Raw genomic sequence first — 18,863 nt, 5'->3', positions numbered from 1 at the left:
TGGCACCCAGCAGCCCAGCAGCCTTGCTTACCTCGAGGATGAAAAACTTGGCTGTCTTCACTTTGGCCCAGGTCTTCTTCAGTCTTGAGACAGGGCTCATGTTCATGCCAGCTGAAAGAGGGAAGGCTGAGCTGGGGGCAGGGCCAGGCTGGGAGGACTGTTCTGAGCTGCACAGTCCCTCTGTGAGGCCCCCAGCTGGCCTAGCCCCTCAGGCTGCACCCTGACCAGGGCTGATGTTTGTGGAGCCTCAGCCTGCCAGATGGAGGGTGGGTGGGTGCTAATGGACACTGTGTACAGGTAGGCCTGGCTTCTGTATGTGCAGGGCCCCTGTCCCAGTCCCTGTCCCACACTGGCCCTATACTGTGACCAGGGGCCTGCTTTGGGCCCCTGCTTTCCCTGGGTCTGGGGACACATTGCCAAGCTCTCATCAAGCACCCTGAAAGCCCTGGGCTTGCCTCAAAAGGGGCACCTCCCCAGGACCTTTGGGGTGGGGTGGGGGGAACATGGGCCCAGCCTGCACCCACCCCCTGCTCAGGTGGCTTGCACCCCACCTGCCTGGGTGTGCCCACTCCACCCTCTCTGGGAGCACTTGCACCGGGGGCTCCAGGCCCACTCACAGATGATGGCCATTAGGGAGTTGAAGTTGCCGATGTTGAAGCACTCACGGGCTACGTCGATGAAGAACTCAATCACCTGGGCCCTCTGTTTCTTCTTGGACGGCTGGGGACAGGGCATATGAGCCTCAGTGATGAGGTGTCCCCACCCTGCCCTGACCACACACCCTGCTTACCTGTCCTATCCCTCATTAATCTTCTTTAAGCCCATTTCACAGCTGAGATGCTTGATGCCAAAGCAATTTGTAGCCCAGGGACTGAGGCTCTCAGTGCACCCTGGGTGGAGCTAGCACAGAGCTCATTGCCATGGAGGGCCGGATGGGGGCTGGCGGGACTCCTGTTGCCACACAGGAGCCACCTGCAGCATGGGAGGTGCTGGGGGCCCCCACATGTCCTCCTGCCCTCTCAGGCCTAGCTCCAGCACCCCTACACCTAGAAGCAGAAAACATGACTCCCTCACCTCTCTTCCCAGCACCAAACTTCTCCACTTCACACGGGGTGCGGGGGCCCCACGGTGACCCCGAGGCTCTGTCCCCTAGCAGCCCCACCAATGCTTTCTGTCGACTGACTGTGATTTCAACCCCAGCTCGAGTCGAGTGTGTGAGACTTTGATCTCTCTGATGGGTCAGAACCAAACTGTGTCCTCTCCCAGGCTGAAGCGCTGCCTGACTCTGGGGTGGGCTCTGTCCAGGCTTCACTCAGGCAAACCCCCGTCTTAGCTGCCAGGCCAGTGATGCGGTGTCAGAAGCAGGCAAGGCCCAAGGAACCCTACAGTGTTCTTTCCACGTAGATTGCCCTCCTCCCATAATTGCAGAAGTGGTCCTTACTGCTGCCAAGAAGCTTGCTGTGGTGTCTGAGGAGCTGTGCATCCAAAACCCCTTCCGAGAGCTGCCCGCCTGAGGTCCTGCCCTTTCATGGGACAGCCCACACGGGGATGGTGATGGTGACCGAGCAAGGTGGGGGATCAGGGCCAACTACTAGGGTGGATGTGGGCACTCTGACAGGAAGCACTGTCTCAGGCTGAGGTATCACAGATAAGCTTCTCCTTTCTCGGTCGCAGACCCCTCATAAACACCTTATGCCCCAAGCTCTGTCTCAGTGTCTGCTTCCAGAGAGCCCACCCTGGCACATATGCTGCCTCCAATCTTCCCCTGAGACGGGGGACCTTGGGCTTCACCTGACAGTGGGAGAATGGGCTTGGGAGAGGGTTCCACTGCCATAGGAAGGGAAGAGGGTGGGCAGGGTCTGGCTTGGCGGGGCTGAGACCTGGTGGCGAGCATGTCCAGCTCAGTGTTTCCTGGTCTTCCTGCTTTCCAGGAGAAGCCAGAGACCTGGACTTTAAAGTGCAATCTCCCACTTCTTAAAGGTTAGATTATTTCTACCTCTAAGTCCTGAGTGAGCCAAATGGAATTTGTCTGCAGGCCAGACCAGTCCGCCCCAGGAACAGGTGGAAGAAGCAGAGCCCGCCCCCCTCTCCCTCAGCAAGCATCTCTCTGACACCCTCTGTGACTGGCAGGTGGATCCACGCCAGGCAGGATCCACTGGCACGCCAGGATCCACCGCATCACTGACCTGGCAGCTAAGACGGGGGTTTGCCAGGCTCTACCCAGAGGGGAGATATCACTACAGGCAAGCTGGGTGACACCCGGTGTCCCAGAGCGTGCCCAGCCTGGCCCTGGGCTTGGAGACAGGCTCATGATGCTCTTCTGGTTCCCTCCCAAGAAGGCTTCTCTCAAGCCCTGGCCACCTTTGGCCATGCCAGGTCAGGCCCTGGCTTCCTACGCACCATGCAGATCTCAGTAGCCACAAGGTAGCACAATCTGTTGAACCATTTCACGTAAGCTTCCAGGTTGTTAGTCTTGTCACTGAAACAAGGCTAGGAAAGACACAAGGACCATGCTCAGGCTTTTTGTCAATAACTTTTTGAACACGAATAACTTTTTGAAGTCAGCCATGATCATTATAGACAATCTGGGAAATGTCGCAACCTCAAAACCATCCACAAATATCTCAAAACCATCCAAAAATACATGATTTGACGTGTATCCTTCTAGTCTTTTTTTCTATACACTTAAAGACATAACTTAATATGATATATATATATCATATACCCACACACATAATTAATCCTCATTATTCACAGATTTTGTGTTTGCGAATCTACTTCCTAAAATTTCATTTGTAACCCCCCCAAATAACACTCATGTCACTTCTTGGTCATTTGTGGACATGTGCAGAGTGGCAAAACATTTGAGTCACCCAATGCACCTGTGTGTTCCCAGCTGAGGTTGAGCTGATGCCCTGACTTCTGGTTTCAGCTCCCATACTGTAAACAAGTGTCCTTTTTGTAGTCTATTTAGTGTCTTTTTTTTTTTTTTGGCACTTTTGTGCTTTTTCTTGGTGATTTCACTGTTTAAAGTGGTCCCAAGCACAGCGCTGCCATGCTGTCTTGTGTTCCTAAGCATATGAAGGTTGTGACGTGCCCTAAGGAAAAAAATATGTGTTAGATAAGCTTCATTCAGACGTGAGTCACAGTGCTGTTGGCCATGAGTTCAATGTTATTGAATCAACAACATATATTAAATAAGGTCTTATTAAACAGAAACACACATAAATCAAGGTTATATATTGACAGGTTGATGAAAATGTTGTGATGAAAGGCTTGCAAGGAACCTAACCCTATGTTTTCCCCGGGAGTAATGGCTCAGTATTTGCTAATTCAGTGTTCACAACGACTATAGGATATAAAGGTGAATAATGAGGACCAACCATATGTGTTTATGTATGTATGTGTGTATGTATGTTTCTATCTCTATCTCTATATTCTATATATATTCCCACATTTTTCTACATGAACCCTTTCATGTGCTATAAAATATTCTTTGGAAACATAATTTTAAAAATTGATGTAGACTATTCCACTGTATAAATGTACTACAATTCCAGAGAATCCAAAGGAAGTAAAGAAAGAAGGAAAAAAAGAAGCACAAGAGGTAAAGAAGACAAGGTACAACAGAAGACAGTAAAAACAAATCCATCTAGAGCAGTAATTACCCTGATATAGACCAGTCACTGTAATTTTAAAAATCCAGCCTTCTGCTATTTTCAAGAGGTACACCCCAAACCCAAGGATATAAGTAAAAAAATTGAAAAATACACGTGATAAATATTTATGTGATATTTATCATCACATAGCTATATTAGTATTAGACAAAATAGACTTTAAGGCAAAAAAGGACTCCAAGGCAAGAAGCATTAAGAGAGTTTAAAGGGTAACTGCATAAAGATAAAAGTTTTGATTTATTGAGAATATGTCATGAGTCTAAATTTGTCTGCACCTAATAGCATAGCTTCAAAATATGGAGGCAAAAATAATCCAGAAAGGTAAATTCCTTATAAGGAGGAAATTAAGAATACTTGTTCGTTAAAAGACACAATAATGAGAATGAAAAGCAAAGCAACCAACTAGGAGAAGAAAATTTGCAGTACATCTAACTGACAAGGGATAATTAACTAGTACACATTTTAAAAACTCACTCAAAACTCTTAAAAATCCTTAAGAAAAAGACAAATCACCAATAGAAAACCGAACAAAAATCAGGGACAGGCATTTCATAGATGAGAAAACAAGAATGTCCAAAACACATGAAAAGATGCTCCATTTAACAGTTTGACAAAAATTAAAAAGCCTGACAATTTCAAGCGTCAGTGAGGCTGTGGAGCAAGAATAACTCCCTGCTGGCAGTGTAAATGGATACAGCCTCACCTGGCATCATCTGGTAAGGTTAATCATATGCCCACCCTGTGACGGACACAGTGATTCCCTTCGTAGGTATATATTAGAGCAACATCTCAAAGTGTTGTCCATGGACTCCTGGGGGTCCCTGAGACCGTTTCAGGGGGTCCACAAGGGCAAACCTAATTTCATATTCATAGATTATTGCCTTTCACCATGTTGACATTTGTACCAATGCATAATAGAATGATGGGTAAAATTGCTGCCACCTTAGCCTGAATCGAGACAGAGTCACCAAATGACACCAGTGGCCATCGTGTTCTTCACTACCACACACTCACAGTAAAAGAAAAAAAGTGAGTGTGACTAAGAGTGTCCTTGAGGACAAAAAACTTTTCAGTTTTATTAAATCTCAACCCTTGAGTACATGTCTTTTTCATGTTCTATGTGACAAAATGGGAGTGCAGTTGTCCCTCGGTATCTTTGGGGTGGGAATGGTTCCACCTCCCCCCTCAGATACCAAAATCAGAGGATGCTCAAGTTCCATATGTAAAATGGTGTAGTATTTGCATAAACCTATGCACATCCTCCCGTGTACTTTAAATCATCTCTAGATTACTTATAATACCTAATACAATGTAAATACTATGTAAATAGTTGCTTGGGTGAGCAGTAAATTCAAGTATTGCTATTTAGAACTTTCTGGAGTTTTAATTTTTTCTAATATTTTTGATCTGAGGCTGGTGGAATCTGCAGCTGCAGAACCTACAGATACGAAGGGAGGACTGTAGACATAGGCACTTCTGCTGCACACAGAGTTTTGATGGTGGTCTTGCGGGAAAGCACTGGTGTGACTGACTTGTGAGCTGAACTTTACTCATGGAGCACTATTTTTACCTGAAAGAAGGACTGACCCATTGTGGTTACTCAGACTTCAGTATTTGGTTGATATTTCCTTGAAAATCAACAAAATGAGCCTGTAACTTCAAGGAAAACAACTGATAGTATTCGTTGCCAAGGATAAAATTCAAGTTTTCAAGAGAAAATTGGGAACTTATAAAACATGTATCTGCCTGTGGAGCGTGACAGCTTCCCAATACTTAAGAACTTTTTGGGTGATATCAGTAGTGAATATATATAATGAATATCATTTTAAAATATCATATAATGAAACATGCCAACATTCAGAAGGTCTGCTTGATTCAGTGAACCCATATTTTCCAAATGGACAATATATGTCACAAAATCCTGCATGGGCAAAAAGATCCATTCAAGATGCAAGATGGACCAATGAATTTTAAAGTGATAGAGTTTATTTTCAGATTCCAAATTGCAGCTGATGTTAAAAAATTACCCCTTGTTGAGTTTTAGTGTACTATCAAAGAAGAATATTCACAATTATCTGAAAAGGCTGTAATATATGCCTCTCTTTTCCAACTACATATTTGTGTGGATGGATTTTCAACTCAAATAATGTTAGGTCAAGAGATTGAATGCAGAAGTAGATTAAGAGAATTCAACTGCCTTCTATTTTCAGTCATTAAAGAGATTTGTAAAAATACTGTAAAACAATATCACTCTTCTCATTAATTTTTTTTTATTTTGGAAAATAGAGTTATTGTTCATAAAACTTACATTAACATATAATGAGTTATGATTTTTGAATAAATAAATATTTTAAAAAGTTATTGGCTTTAATGGCTAATAGAATAAATACCGGTAGATATTATTAGTACATAATCAAAAGTTCTTTGGGGTCCTCCATAATTTTTAAGAGTGAAAAAGGCATCTTGAGACCAAAACATTTGAGAACTGGTGCCCTAGAAAAAATGTACCCACATACATTAGAAATGTGTAAGAATGTTCATAGAAGCAATATCTACAATAGCCAAGAGTCTGGAAGCAACACAAAAATGTTCATCTACAGTAGAGTGGGTAAAGAAATGTCACGTGCAATCTTGATGTATTTCACAATAAAAAATAATACTTGGAAAGGGCCAAACCCCCAAACAAAACAAAACAGAACAACAAACAACTCAATAAGAGTAGCAAAGTCTCCTTTCCACTCTTCTCCCAGCTCCATGCTGGGCTCCCCAGAGTAACCAGTATTCCTAGAGATTGTCCACACGCATGTGCAAGGGGATATGTATCATGCACCCTCCTATCTGTTGTTGTTACACAGATGGTCACATACTCTTTGCCACTGCTCTTCACTTTACTTTCTTTTCTCAACAATGGACCTTTGGTGATTATTCCATTCTTACAGTCACTCTTATTCTAATAGTTGCATAGCATTCTATGTATGGATGTATTATAATGTTTAATCAAGTCCCTGTGGATGGTAAGGTAGTTTGCTTCCAGCCTTTGGTCATAAAGCACAGAAAGATATCCCAAATATCTTTGTGCATACATCTTTGTGTACATGTGTGTGTATATCTGCAGGGTAAATTGTTAGGTGTGGAAAGTTGGGGTCCAGAGTGTATATTTCAAGTGTTGATGCTATTGCCATGCTGCTCTCCAAAGTGGCTGTGCCAATTTTACCCCTTACCAGCGTGTATGAGACGGTCCCTTTCCCTGCACATACACACCCATGTTTAATCTTTGCTTATCCGAGAGGTGAAATGCAATTGCATATTCAGTTTTCTCTTCTTTTATTAGGTGCCAGGGCAGAAGACAGGATATTTCCAGTTCTGGTTCGGATTTAACTCCTTGATAAGCACCAGGCTAACTGCTGGTTGGGCTCTGAGAGAGAGGGGCAGGCTCTGAAATTCCACCTTCAGAGGGAAGAGCATGCCCTTAACTTCCCTGGGCAGCTGGCACCAGCCCGCGTTACCCCGGGTGGCCGCTAGAGGGCATCAGCGCCCACCGCAAAGCACCGGGAGGGCACATGGGGTCTTGGAGCGGGCCCCGTGCGAACCTCTACCCTCTAACCCACCCAGGGCTCCTGCTCCTCGACCGCCACTCCGCCCTCGCTGGGTGGGTGACCCGGCCAGGCTCATCCCGCCCTCCCAGGCTTCCCCAGGACTCAGGGCTGCTGGGGTGTGATGGCCTTGGGCTAGGGGCATGGGTGGAGTGGGCACGACAGCTCCAAGCCCATCTGCCCTTGGTCCCTCCGAAGCTGGCTCAGCTGATGCTCCGGGGATCCCCCAGAGGGACCGGTGACTAGGGGTCACTGCTGGGACAGTCCGTCCAAGGGCCTTCTACCTTTGTGCTGGCCAGAGGGTCCTTGTTCACAAAAGCCTGGACAAATTCCTCAGGTCCAATGTGTTGTAGCCGTTCCTGCACCAGAGACAGAAAAGGAGTTGGGAAAATGGGAAATGTATGGGGAAGGGATGCTCCCTGGGGGCCTGGCATGGGCCCAGCTGCCCTTCTCACCGGGCCTCTACAGCCCTGTTCTGGGTTGTCACAGAGCTTAGCACCATCTTGAAGGGGGCAGCCCCTCCTTTCCCATGCTCAGGGGCTGCTGTATTTCATGGGGGCAGGGGTCAATGTCTCCATAGGGAGTGCTTGTAGGGTGTGATACCTAGGAAACCAGGCTCGGAATCGGGTAATTGAAATGACCTGCTCCCTCCAGGGTAGGCCTGATGGCTAAGAGCATGGGGTCTGGGTCAGAATTGAATCCTGGCTCTGTCCCTTCTGCTGTGTGACTTCTGGCAAGTCACTTAAACACTCTGGCTTTAGCTTCCTCAACTGTGAAAAGACAATAATAATAGCACCTATCTGGTAAGGTGGTGGGAAGATGAGATAGTGCACGTAACTCTTGAATATAATGCCTGGAAACCAGTAAGGGTGCCATAAACGATGGAGGTTTAAAAGAAAAGAACCCTACTCCCGAGCTTCCCTTCTCTCTGGGGCAGGCCCCTTTGGCCTCTGCATCTACAAGGAGCCCAATATACTGGAGGTTAGGCCAGGGCATCCCTTTCACACACAGGAAGGCCTGTCTGCACTTCTCTGGAAAGCTGGGGTGGGTACAGTGTGACTGTGTGAGTCCTGGATGGGGAAAACCGAGGCCCAGGTGGGGAAGGCCTTGGATGTGGGAGGATCACACATCAGGTGGTGTCAGAGCCAGGATCTGAACCTAGTTCCTCTGTCCCAGGCCTGGACTCTCAGGCAGGCCAGAGGTCAAAGTTGGGCAGGGCTGGTACCTCCAGCCTTCCTGTTCCTCGCTCCAGAGTCAGGGTCCTCTGGAGATGCCTGGGTGGCCCTGATGTGATGGGCTCAGGCCCTGGGTTAGGCTGAGACCAGGTGGGGTACAAGACAGGGAGTTGGGGGGTGGCCCACTATTTTCAGTGTTCCAGGCTCTGGGTCTGAGTGGAGGGCGGTGTGGGCCTGCTCACCAGCTCTATGTGGGTCAGCTGCTGAGCCAGTGTGTAGGGGTCACTGCAGATGCTGAGGAGCTCCCTGTGGATAGAGGCTGGAGGCTTGTTCCTGTAGGAGATGGGCTTGTCAGTGCCCAGCAGGCTTTCCGGCCCCTGGCCCAGAGCTGCCAGCTTCTGGTGCAGAGCCTGCAGGAGCTGATGCATCCTCTTTCGGTATGCCTGGAGGAGGGTAGAGAGAGGGTGCTCAGGCCTGGAAACCTGTCTCCGCATATCTAATAGCTGAGGCAGGCAGGCTCCCCAGCTGTCAGGGATGGGCTGCTCCTAGGTGTGCCTGCACCTCCCCGACCCTGAAATAGGACCCAATCCAGGGCAGGCTGGGTTTGGGGCCTACAGTCAAGGCTGGCTGGGGAGAAGGCTGCAGGATCACCAGCGGGAGCCAAGAAGAGCACACATTAGGGAGAGTGGCTGGGTGCAAGCCCCCCCAGCTGTCTGGGGAGAGGGGCAGCATGGGGTGGGGACTGCCAGGGGGTAGAGGGATAGAGGAGGGAGATGTGGAATGGACCCTGCCCTGGGTGCTAGTCTTTTGCTTGGCTTCAATGGGGGTCCCCTCCTGTCTCCCAGGCCTAGCTTAGAGAGGCTTTCCCTGACCAGCCTTGCTGTTCATCCTCTGCCCCTGGCACTCTGTCTCCAGCTCACCCTGTGTGACTTCCTTATGGGACCACTGCAAGAGACGATTGGGGTTGTTTACTCCCCTGCAGAATGACAGCTCGGCAGGGGCAGGGAAGTCTGCGTTAACCTCTCTGTGTCATAGCTCTGGGCATGCAGTGGACACTTGATAAGCATTTACTGTACCGACAGAGCCCCTCAACATGCAGCTCAGATGCTGGGCTTGGTGCAGGGACCACCCTCCCACCCCATGGGGAAACTGATTATTGCCCCTCAGAGACCCCTATTTCCAAGGAAGGTGCATCAGACTAGCTGGGTTTACTGAGCAAGTGGTCCACACATTCCCAAAGGTTTGGTCAGTAGCCCACAGAACAGGCCCCCGACTGGTCAGCAAATGGCTCCCCCAGAGGTGGATTCAACCCCCTTGAGCCAGGACCTGGCCTGGGAGTGGCAGTGGGCATCTGGGGCCTGGACTCCTGCCAACAACAAGGTGTCAGGAAGACAGGTTCCCAGCGGGGCCTGGTCCCAGAGGCCTCAGAAGAAGGTTGTGGCTAGTCAGTACTACCAGGTAATTTCAGATAGAAAAAGTGCACATTCTTCATGCACACAAACCCAGAGGCATTTTGCAGGTGGGGCGTAGGGTGTAGGGCTTGCCTGGGGGACCTCAGTGTTTCCTCAAGTCTCTGATGGGGCTCAAAGGAGCACTGAGGTCCAGCATTGTTGGTGCCCAGAGCTCTGGTGATGGAGGTGGCATCCCAGCCCCTTATGAAAGTGCTTCTCTGTGGAGTGGCCAGGGCAGCTGTGGTAGAGCCCTCAGGACACAGGAAACCCGAACCTAAGCCCAAACCCTAACACTAACCCTAACTCCCAGAGCCGTGGGGGGCAGACCCAGAAGGCACCCAGGGGTTAGCTGGGCAGTGTGTGGGTAAACTGAGGTCCAAGTCTTCCCTTTGTCGCCAGTGGAAGGAACAATCCGTCTCAGCTTTGCTGTATCCAAAAGTGTGGTCAGCACCCATGCTGCCTCCCAGGTCTTCATTTGAGTGCCAGGAAGATGGTGAGTTAGGTCCAGTCAGAGCCAGCCCCGGTGACACAGTCACTGGTGATTCCCAACACCTCCACCAGCCCCCCACCTCTCTCTGCTACCCAGCCCAGAGGTGGCTACACTGGCTGTTGAGATCCCGCATTTCCCACTCAACCCTCCACCATCCCATCTGCCTCCTCTCCTGTCACCAGACTGACTCTCACTGGCACCAAGGACCTCCTGTCATGAAAGCCAGGGGCTGTTTCTCAGGCAGCATCTGCCTCAGCTCCCCAGTTTCTCCTGCCTTGGGCTGTTTGTAGGCTTGTCTGTCTGCACTGTGATTGCATGCTGGGTTCCTCCTGCCTCTGTCTATTCCTCTCTTCACCATCCTCTGTACTTCATTCCTGGGTTTTCTGGTTCATGTGCAGAGTGTCGTTTAGTATTCGTGTGCAGACAACCTTCTCCTCTGATCTCCAGAGCCATGTGGGCAAGGGGCCACCTGGACCTGGTGCATGCAAGAAGTCATGCTCTCCTCCCCAGGCCTGCCTCTTCCACCTGCATCCCTGTCCGCTGAACGGAGCACTGGCATCAGGCACCTGGACGTGGAGCCATCCTCAAACCACCTTCTCCCTCAGGCCCTCCAGGCCATCACCAACCCTCTTGATTTTGTCTTCTTCCATTTCCATGCTTGTCATCCACCACAGTGTATGTGGTCCAGGCCATAGTCATTTCCCTGGTGGCTGCAGTGGCCTCCTCAGTGGGCCCCATGCATTCACGCCAGCCTCTCTCCATTCCACCCTGTAGCAAGAGTGTTCTGTTCAAAATGCACATTTGACCACTGCATGCTTCTTCCCTAAATTGCCTCCCTGCTTTTGCAAAGACAAAAAGCCTGACATGGCTTGGAGGCCCTGAGGTCAGCTCTGGGCATGCTCAATGGCCTCCATGTAGCCCTTGCTCCTCTTTTCTGTGCTCCAGACACAGACCACTCCCCAATCCCTTTGACCCCTTGTCCCTCCTGCCCCATGACCCAGGCAGGACCTGTACAGCCTTCTCCCTCCAAGCTCCATGCCCTTCCTTCAGAGCCCTTGTCCAAGCCTCTCACTGGAGTACCAGCTCCATGAAGGCAACACTGGGTCACTCTTTGCTGGTCCCCAGCATGAACAGGAGGGGCCCACACATATTTGCTGATTAGATAAAACTGGCCTTCACCTGCTTCTAGACAGTCAGCCTCTCCAAGGCAGACTTCAGAGCTCTACTGAAGTCAAGGATGCAGTGCATCTGTGGCTACAGTTTGATAGAACCAGGCACTGGCCCTATCTTTAAAAATATGCAGACAATTTAGCAGGACTTGTTTCTATTGAACCAATATTCACTCCAAACAATTGCCATTGCTTGCGTGCTAATTCATTTAAAAATTTTCCTTTAGTGTTAACCTCAAGCTTATGTGTTGATTTTTTCCTGAATCTTCTGTTCCCCCTCTGAATGTGGGGAAGGTATTTGACCTTCTCTTTGACCTCCTCTCATTCTCTCACTGATTTCTACACCTTGTGGACACCGTCTGGGAGATCTCAGTGAATCTGGGCAGGCCCAGGGACCTACCGCTGAGAACGCCAGTGTGTTCCTTGTCACTGTCAGGAGCCCACATTCGAGAGCTGGGGTGCACCCAGCATGGCTCAGCTCTCCCCCAGTGGCTCGCCTGTGAGCTGGGAGGATGGGGACTGGGCTGTTTTCTCTGTCATTCTCACAGAGCTGCCTGCTGCATGCACGGAGCCGAGTGTGAGTGTAGAGGTCGCCATCCAAGCGTGGCCTGGGTGGTGGCCATGGCTCTCCAGGTGCCTCCAAGTTCTCTTGGACTGAGTGTTTCGTGATTAGGATCCATTTCTATCCAGACGAGTACGGGCCCTTGTTTTCTGAAGTTCCTGAAAGCTCCCACCTGAGCCAGCCTGCGGCTGATGTCCAATGGGCTTAGCCCACCTGCACAGGCAGGAGTTCTGCACCCACTGCCAGCTCGTTCTCTGAGTCAGCTGTCCACCACCTTTGCCCTTGGCGGGAGGTAGTAGACAGCCATGTGAGTGGGAGAGCAAGGCCAGAGCGAGGAAGGCTGCCCGTACAGTCAGCCTCCTCTGGCCAGCCCAGTGGGTGTGGCCAAGGCACTGCTGTCCTCCTGTCCTGTCTCCCTCACCAGGGCTGTGACCCTCTATGCCTTCCTGTGATCCCCCAGTCTCTCTCAGCCTCGGCATTGGTCTTCCTGAGTTGTAACTGCTGAGCCCAACCTACCAGGATGGGAGCCGAGGGTGGACTGGAGCAGCACAGAACCCACAGTCATAGAGAATGGCCTTCCCAGAGACGCTCCAGCCCCTTGTTCCCGGTTACTGAGAGGTGGTGGGGAGCACAGTGAGGACATGAGGCTTCCAGGAAATGGCAGGGGGGCAGGAAGAAAGAGAAAGGTGTCACCTTTCACAGCCACTTTGATGGGGAAGCCCCACTCCTTCCTGGCCCTGTACCACCTCCTCCACGTTCCTGAGCAGCATTGTTCTCCTCACAGCCCTTTGAGGGAGGGCTTATCATCTTCCCTCTTACAGAAATTAATTTAAGGTCCAGAGAGGTTAAGTAACTTGCCCAAAGACACGCAGTTCTGAAAACACTGTGTTCATCTCATTGTATTATGCACAACACTTTATATCATCCTATCTTGATCCTATCTCTGTGTAAGAAATCTTTTACAAGATGATTCTGAAATGTTTTTGGAGGAAAAGATATAATGCCTATGATTTAAAAACATAATTTGGAGGGAGGGGAAGTGTGTGAGGGGATAGAAGAAACAAGTTTGGCAAAATGTTGATAATTGTTGAAGCTAGGCTATGAGCACACAGGAGTTCATGGTTACTATTATCTATGTTTGTATATGTTTGAAATGTTCCATAACAAAAGTTTCAAAAAAGTTAAAAATAATCCCCATGTGCCTGAACTTTGGAAAGAATTTGTTCCTCATCATAGCTCACATTTACCAAGTGCTGAAATACGAGCACACGTGACTTCAGGGCCTTTGCCGCAGACCTGTGTGGTGGGAGCAGTTATCGTCTCTGTTTGACTGATGAAGAAACTGAAGTTCAGAGAGGGGAAGCACCTTGCCCAAAGTCACATAGCTGTGGTTTCTGAGCTGGGATCTGAGCTCAGAAGGTCTGACCCTGACCTCATGTTCTGAGTCCTGTGGGCCCTGCCTCATCCGTTTGGTTCAGGGCTCACCAGCTCCTTTCCCAGCTGAGACTGTGCCTGTGCTGGGAGGGGAGCAGCCTGCAGTCCACCCACAGCATCCAGGGGAGGGAAACCAGCACCTACAGGACATCCCCTTGGAGCAGGTGCTTTCTGGGGAAGGGAAACTTGGGGATTACAAAGACACATGGGTCACCCCTGGCCTGAGCCTGGGTGGGTGGCATGGAGACTAGGGAATCCCAGGTCCAGTTCTCACCACTCAGCACACCTAATTGGATTCCGAGGGAAGGAATGAGAAATGCCCCGAATGAGTTATTTCTGCTTTGAAAATCCACACCTGGTGGATGACTGCTTTCTATAGCCCATTCATAGGTCTTGGCTGTATCTTATTTTCATCTACTGGGTAGTTAGAAAAGATTTCCCAGCACAGTCTTGACAGATTTTTTGAGGGCTCAGTGAGGAGGCACTGCTTCTCAAGGAAACAAGCCCAGGACTTACACCCATCCCACGCCACGGTGGCCAGAATGGCAGGGTCTGCCTCTGAAATTGCTCTGCCAATGGCAGAGGCAGGCCTGATACGGGCAGATAATCCATCTTGTCAATGGCTTAGACCTCACCTGCTTGAAGGCCTACTGTGGCAGGGGAGAGAGATAAAGCAGAGGACTGGGCTCTCATCTCACTACATACCCTCTGCTCCATCCATCCATCCATCCATCCATCCATCCATCCATCTACCGTCCCTGCAACCATCTATTTCCCACCCACCTCCCCTTTTATACATTCACCCACCCACAGATCCATCAATTCACTTATCTATCCTTCCTCCCTCCAGTCTAACATTTGCCCTCATCCATCCATTCATACATCCATCCACCATTCATCCATCCATCCATCACCATCAATCCACCATCCATCCATTCATACATACATCCACCGTCCATCCGCTCACCCACCCATCCATCCATCCACCATCCGTCCATCCATCCATCCATCCATCCATCCACCCACCCACCTTCCCATCCATGTTCTCACCCACCCACCCATACCCACACACACCCATCCACCTACCCATTCACTCACCCTCCCATCCATCTAGTCATCCATCTACCCACTCATCTAGCTATCATTTCTACCTTTCTCCTCCACTTCTTTCCATCAATCTCTCCACATCCACTTAGCCCATAAATCTCCCTGCCTACCCAACTTCCCAAACATCTTTCTTTCCCCCTCGACTCATCCATCAAAGTAGCCAACTATGTACCAAGCCGGTCAGTCAGCATCTCCCCTTCCTGCTTCATCCTCCTGATCCATCCAGTCATTGAGCCTTCCCTGAGTCTCCTTTCTGCTGCAACCTAAGCCAAGTGTTATAATCCCCAGATGGATCAGGGGATGCAAAGGAGGAGGAGGAGATGACCCTCATCTCACTGAGCTCTCATAACAACTAACTTGCTGGCTATGTGAAATGACCTCAGGGCAGGGCATCCCTTTCTGAGCCTCAGTTAGGCCTTGGACTTTACAGCTTCCTGGTGCCCAGCCTGCCTTGGCAGTTCTCCTTTGGCTCTGGCTGGCTCTGTGTTCAGACCCACTGTGGGGCATGTCACTAGCTGTCAGCTTGCCACATTCAGTCTCCTCCCAAGGCAAGCAACATGCACTCCCCCTCAGTGTTCTCACCCTAATCCTGGGAGGTAGGGAGTAGGGAGTTTTGTTCCTCTTTCACCTTTAAGTGCCTTCCCCAGAGTAATGCAGCTGGGAGAGCAGGGCAGGGTGTGGGGCGCAGAGGCACCAGATGCCCAATACACTGGCTGCCTCCCAAGCTACTGGGGAAGAGGGTTCTGCCAGGCCAGCCTAATGGGTCATTGACCTATGGCCCGACCACGCAGCCACAAGAGCCCTTCACTTGCCATCTGATGCCACTGATGAGAGCAGGACAGGAGAAAGGTCAAGAGACCAGGCCTGGAACCAGAGGCCTGCTCTCCCTGCCAGCTCTGCAGTGCCTGATTCTCTGATGGGGCAGAAAGGGGCTGATTTTAGAGGGGCTGCAGTGTGCTGGTGGGGAGATGAGGACCCTGAGGCCATCCCAGGAACAGGCTCAGATCTGGGGTGTGAGGGTGTAGACAAGGTGAAGAGAATCCCGCTTGGCTCGCCCACCTCGTCACAGGGGGCGATGCGGCCCACCACATCCTTCAGGTGACTGATGGTCGACTCCTCCTGGAAGTCCCGAGGGAACGTCTCTGTCCACTCGGCCAACAACTGGAGCAGTTTGGGGCCAAACTTCCGGACCTGGGCCTGCAAGGCAATCCGAGGGTCGTCTGCATTTGGTGAGGGTTGCTTGGGAGGTGGGGGTCACAGCAGCCTCTGTCTCAGCCACTCACTGCGCGTCTGGGCTGTCCGAGGGGCAGCAGCAATGGCCGAGGCGGGGTGGGCCTCGTGCCTACTTTGTGCCAGGAGACAGAGACGGGACATGGGGATGGGGGCTGACCACAGCAAAGCAGAGGGGGACAGACACACATTTGGAATGGGGGTCATCTCTTGTTTGTAACTGCCAGTCGTCCCATCTCCCTTTCTGTGGTGACAGCATCTGTTTTCCTGTGGGGTCTCCCTCTCCATCCTTCCCAGCTGATCCTGACCCAGGGCTCCAGGAGTGTGCCCAGATCAGTGCTGGCCAATCAGGGCATGGCACACCCCCATCATGCACTGTGATTGGCTCACAGAGGGGCATGTGGCCTAAGCTAAGCCAATGAGATCGGGGCTTTTATTTATCAGGCTCCTCTTTCCACAGGATTGGGAAGGGTAGACCATGACCCTGGAGCCGCGGAGGCCATCAGACCGTACAGAGAACCTGCCTGAGCCAGAGTGAGGCTGGCCAGAGGTAAACAAAGCAAGGGGTCTTAGGGAGAAAGACCACGTTTTAATGGTGCTTTAGTCCCTGGAGCCAGTGGTAGCTTGAGACTTTGCAGTTATATGAGCCAGTAAAGTCCCTTTGCCTTAGGCCCGTTGAAACTGGGTTTCTATCACTGGACAGCGGAACCCTACTGACACATGTATAAATAGACAGTTGTAGCCCATGGGATATGGCGAGGGACAGAGGAAAGGATATGGGGAACCGAGGGAAGGCTGAGCCAACAGTGGACCCGCAGAAGAAGAAAGGGTGGAACAGAGGGTGCCGGGGGCAGGGAGACCAACAGGCACGGCAGGGCCATCCCAGGCCACAGATGGGGATCTACTCATGGGGCTCTGGGGGCCCAGGTTTGGGCTCCCCTAGGGCATTGGAAAACAGCACTGGGGTTAAAGGTTCTGACTCTGTCCCTTCTGGCTCTGGGCTTCAGACAAGTCAGAAACCCCTGTGGGCTCCTTGTCAGGAGAACGGGAGCAATTGCTGCCTCTCCAAGAGGTTGATTCACAAGTGCATGTCAGGGGAGACCCAGTACACTCGGAGGCCCCCGGCCCTGCCCTGCCTCTCACCTTGTCCAGCACTGGCTTGTCCAGCTGCTGCTGCTCGATGCACAAGTGGCAGACCCGGGCCAGGAGCTCCTGGGGCTCGATGAAGAGGCGGGAGCTCAGCAGGAAGGTAAAGATGTAGGCTTTCTGGGGGGATACGGGAGAAAGGCAGCATGTGCTCACAAGGGCATGGAAGGACGTGCCTCCCAGCCTACTCCACCCCCAGGCCCAGCCAGCCCCAGCTCTGCTGTCTCCCCCATGCCTGGTGGAGGAGAGCCCAGTCTGCTACCCCTCCTCCCCACTGGGTGGATCACCCACCTCAGGGTAGTAGTCAGCTTTGGGCACCAGCTGCTCGATCAGGGTGTCCAGGGAGGCTGAGGATGGAGCTCCATCCAGGAGGGGCTGCCCGGCCTGCTCACCATCCGTGGGCTCAGGGTGGGGTGGGCCGAGGCTGCCTGGAGTGACCATGTCGGAGGTGCTCAGTGTCCGGGGCATGCCTACCTGCAATGGCAAGGGGCATTTGGACCTGCTGGTCCCCTGGGATCCTGGCTGGGCAGGCCCTGCCTCCCATAGGCTCTTCTGTGCCCACCTGAGCCCAGTGATCACCTCCTGGGAGGGCTGCCAGGGAGGGATCCCCCCACCCCATAGCCACTGCATCCCCAGGAATCATCTCTTTTCCATTATCATTCCTAGTCATTTAGGGACTGACTGTTTCCAGTATCCACTCCTACTCGCAGTGAAGGTTGTTTTTGACCAGGCTTAGACAATCAACGTTATTTGCCCTCCTGCTGGCCACAAGAATGAGTCGGGGGTGGACCTGATCCAAACTAGAGGGCTCAGATGCAATCCTAGAACTTCTGTGGCACTTGAAAGCTCTTTCCCCTGGGTCCCTGAGCAGTGGAATGGCACGGTTGGAACCATCCTGTCCCTCAAGGAGCCAGGAAAGCGAGCACATTCCTGAGTTCTGTGGGTGAGGCCCTGGATCCTGCTGTGCCCGAAGCTGCTCTGTGGACTGCTCCATCACATGAGTCGGTTTGAGTTTCTCTCAGGTGCAGCCAAATGACGGTCCAGGCTCTTTGTGATTAGGACCCACTGACCTGTCCCGCTATTCCCCCCTTGCAGGAAGGCTCTCCCACCATCTTCAATCCTCCATCCCTCTGCACGTGGCTGAAGTGACTCCCCCTAGGTGGGACCTTCCCTGTTTCCCTGCAGCAACCCGTCAAGGCTGGGCCTGACTTCCGGTGGGCATCAGCAGATTCTCCCTGTTAGCACTGTGGAGTGCTTGGGGTGCTGCTGGTGCCTGGTATAGAGAAAGGTCTCCAGCCAGACCTCCTCCATGTGGGGCCACAGCACACATATCTTCTGACCCAGCACTGAGTCAAGGTCCTGGCCTGCAGCAGGCACCCATCCACGAGTGTGCACTGGACAGTGCTTCCTCCCTCGGGCTCTGCACATATGCCTGTTGGCCAGTCTTCCTGAACGAAGCCTTTGGGGCACTTGTAGCAGCGAGTCCTGGCCAAGCCTGTGACTGTTTAACCATCTCCCATACGTTTAACCAGCTCCCATACGTAACCATCTCTCCATACATTCAAGCAGCCCCCGCAGCCTTAACTGTGGAGTCCTGCAGGCTCACCACAGGGACCTTACAGGGAGCAGCCTCCCCACTGCCCCTCTCACCTCACCCCTGCTGCCCCCATGGCAGACCCTGGTCCCAGCCTGTTTCTGACTTCTCCTGCCCGCTGGTGACCTGGCCCTGAAAGTAAAGACAGAGGGACTTGGAGAGTCCAAGCTGATGTTGGGGATCAGAAGCAGCCCTGCAGAGGGCTGTCCCTAGGGCGTGCAGCGACTGGGTTACG

At 51.5% G+C, this 18,863-nt stretch overlaps 1 protein-coding gene across 1 annotated transcript in view; it reads right to left on the bottom strand.

The window, feature by feature from the left end:
* Nucleotides 1–17,502, bottom strand: part of RASGEF1C (RasGEF domain family member 1C) — a gene marked incomplete at both ends in the record, with an annotated part of 32,049 nt that extends 14,547 nt beyond the window's left edge. Inside the window, 8 exons of the mRNA XM_079917034.1 lie at nucleotides 32–111; nucleotides 618–720; nucleotides 2,401–2,490; nucleotides 7,555–7,629; nucleotides 8,688–8,888; nucleotides 15,718–15,855; nucleotides 17,032–17,154; nucleotides 17,326–17,502. Coding sequence (XP_079773160.1) covers nucleotides 32–111; nucleotides 618–720; nucleotides 2,401–2,490; nucleotides 7,555–7,629; nucleotides 8,688–8,888; nucleotides 15,718–15,855; nucleotides 17,032–17,154; nucleotides 17,326–17,502 — 987 coding nt within the window. The remainder of the gene's footprint in view (nucleotides 1–31; nucleotides 112–617; nucleotides 721–2,400; nucleotides 2,491–7,554; nucleotides 7,630–8,687; nucleotides 8,889–15,717; nucleotides 15,856–17,031; nucleotides 17,155–17,325) is intronic.
* Between the last annotated feature and the right edge of the window lie 1,361 nt (nucleotides 17,503–18,863).

This window comes from Stenella coeruleoalba (assembly GCF_951394435.1).
Source record: "Stenella coeruleoalba genome assembly, chromosome: 3".
Lineage (NCBI taxonomy): Eukaryota > Metazoa > Chordata > Mammalia > Artiodactyla > Delphinidae > Stenella > Stenella coeruleoalba.
This window is presented reverse-complemented; position numbering and strand designations above follow the sequence as displayed.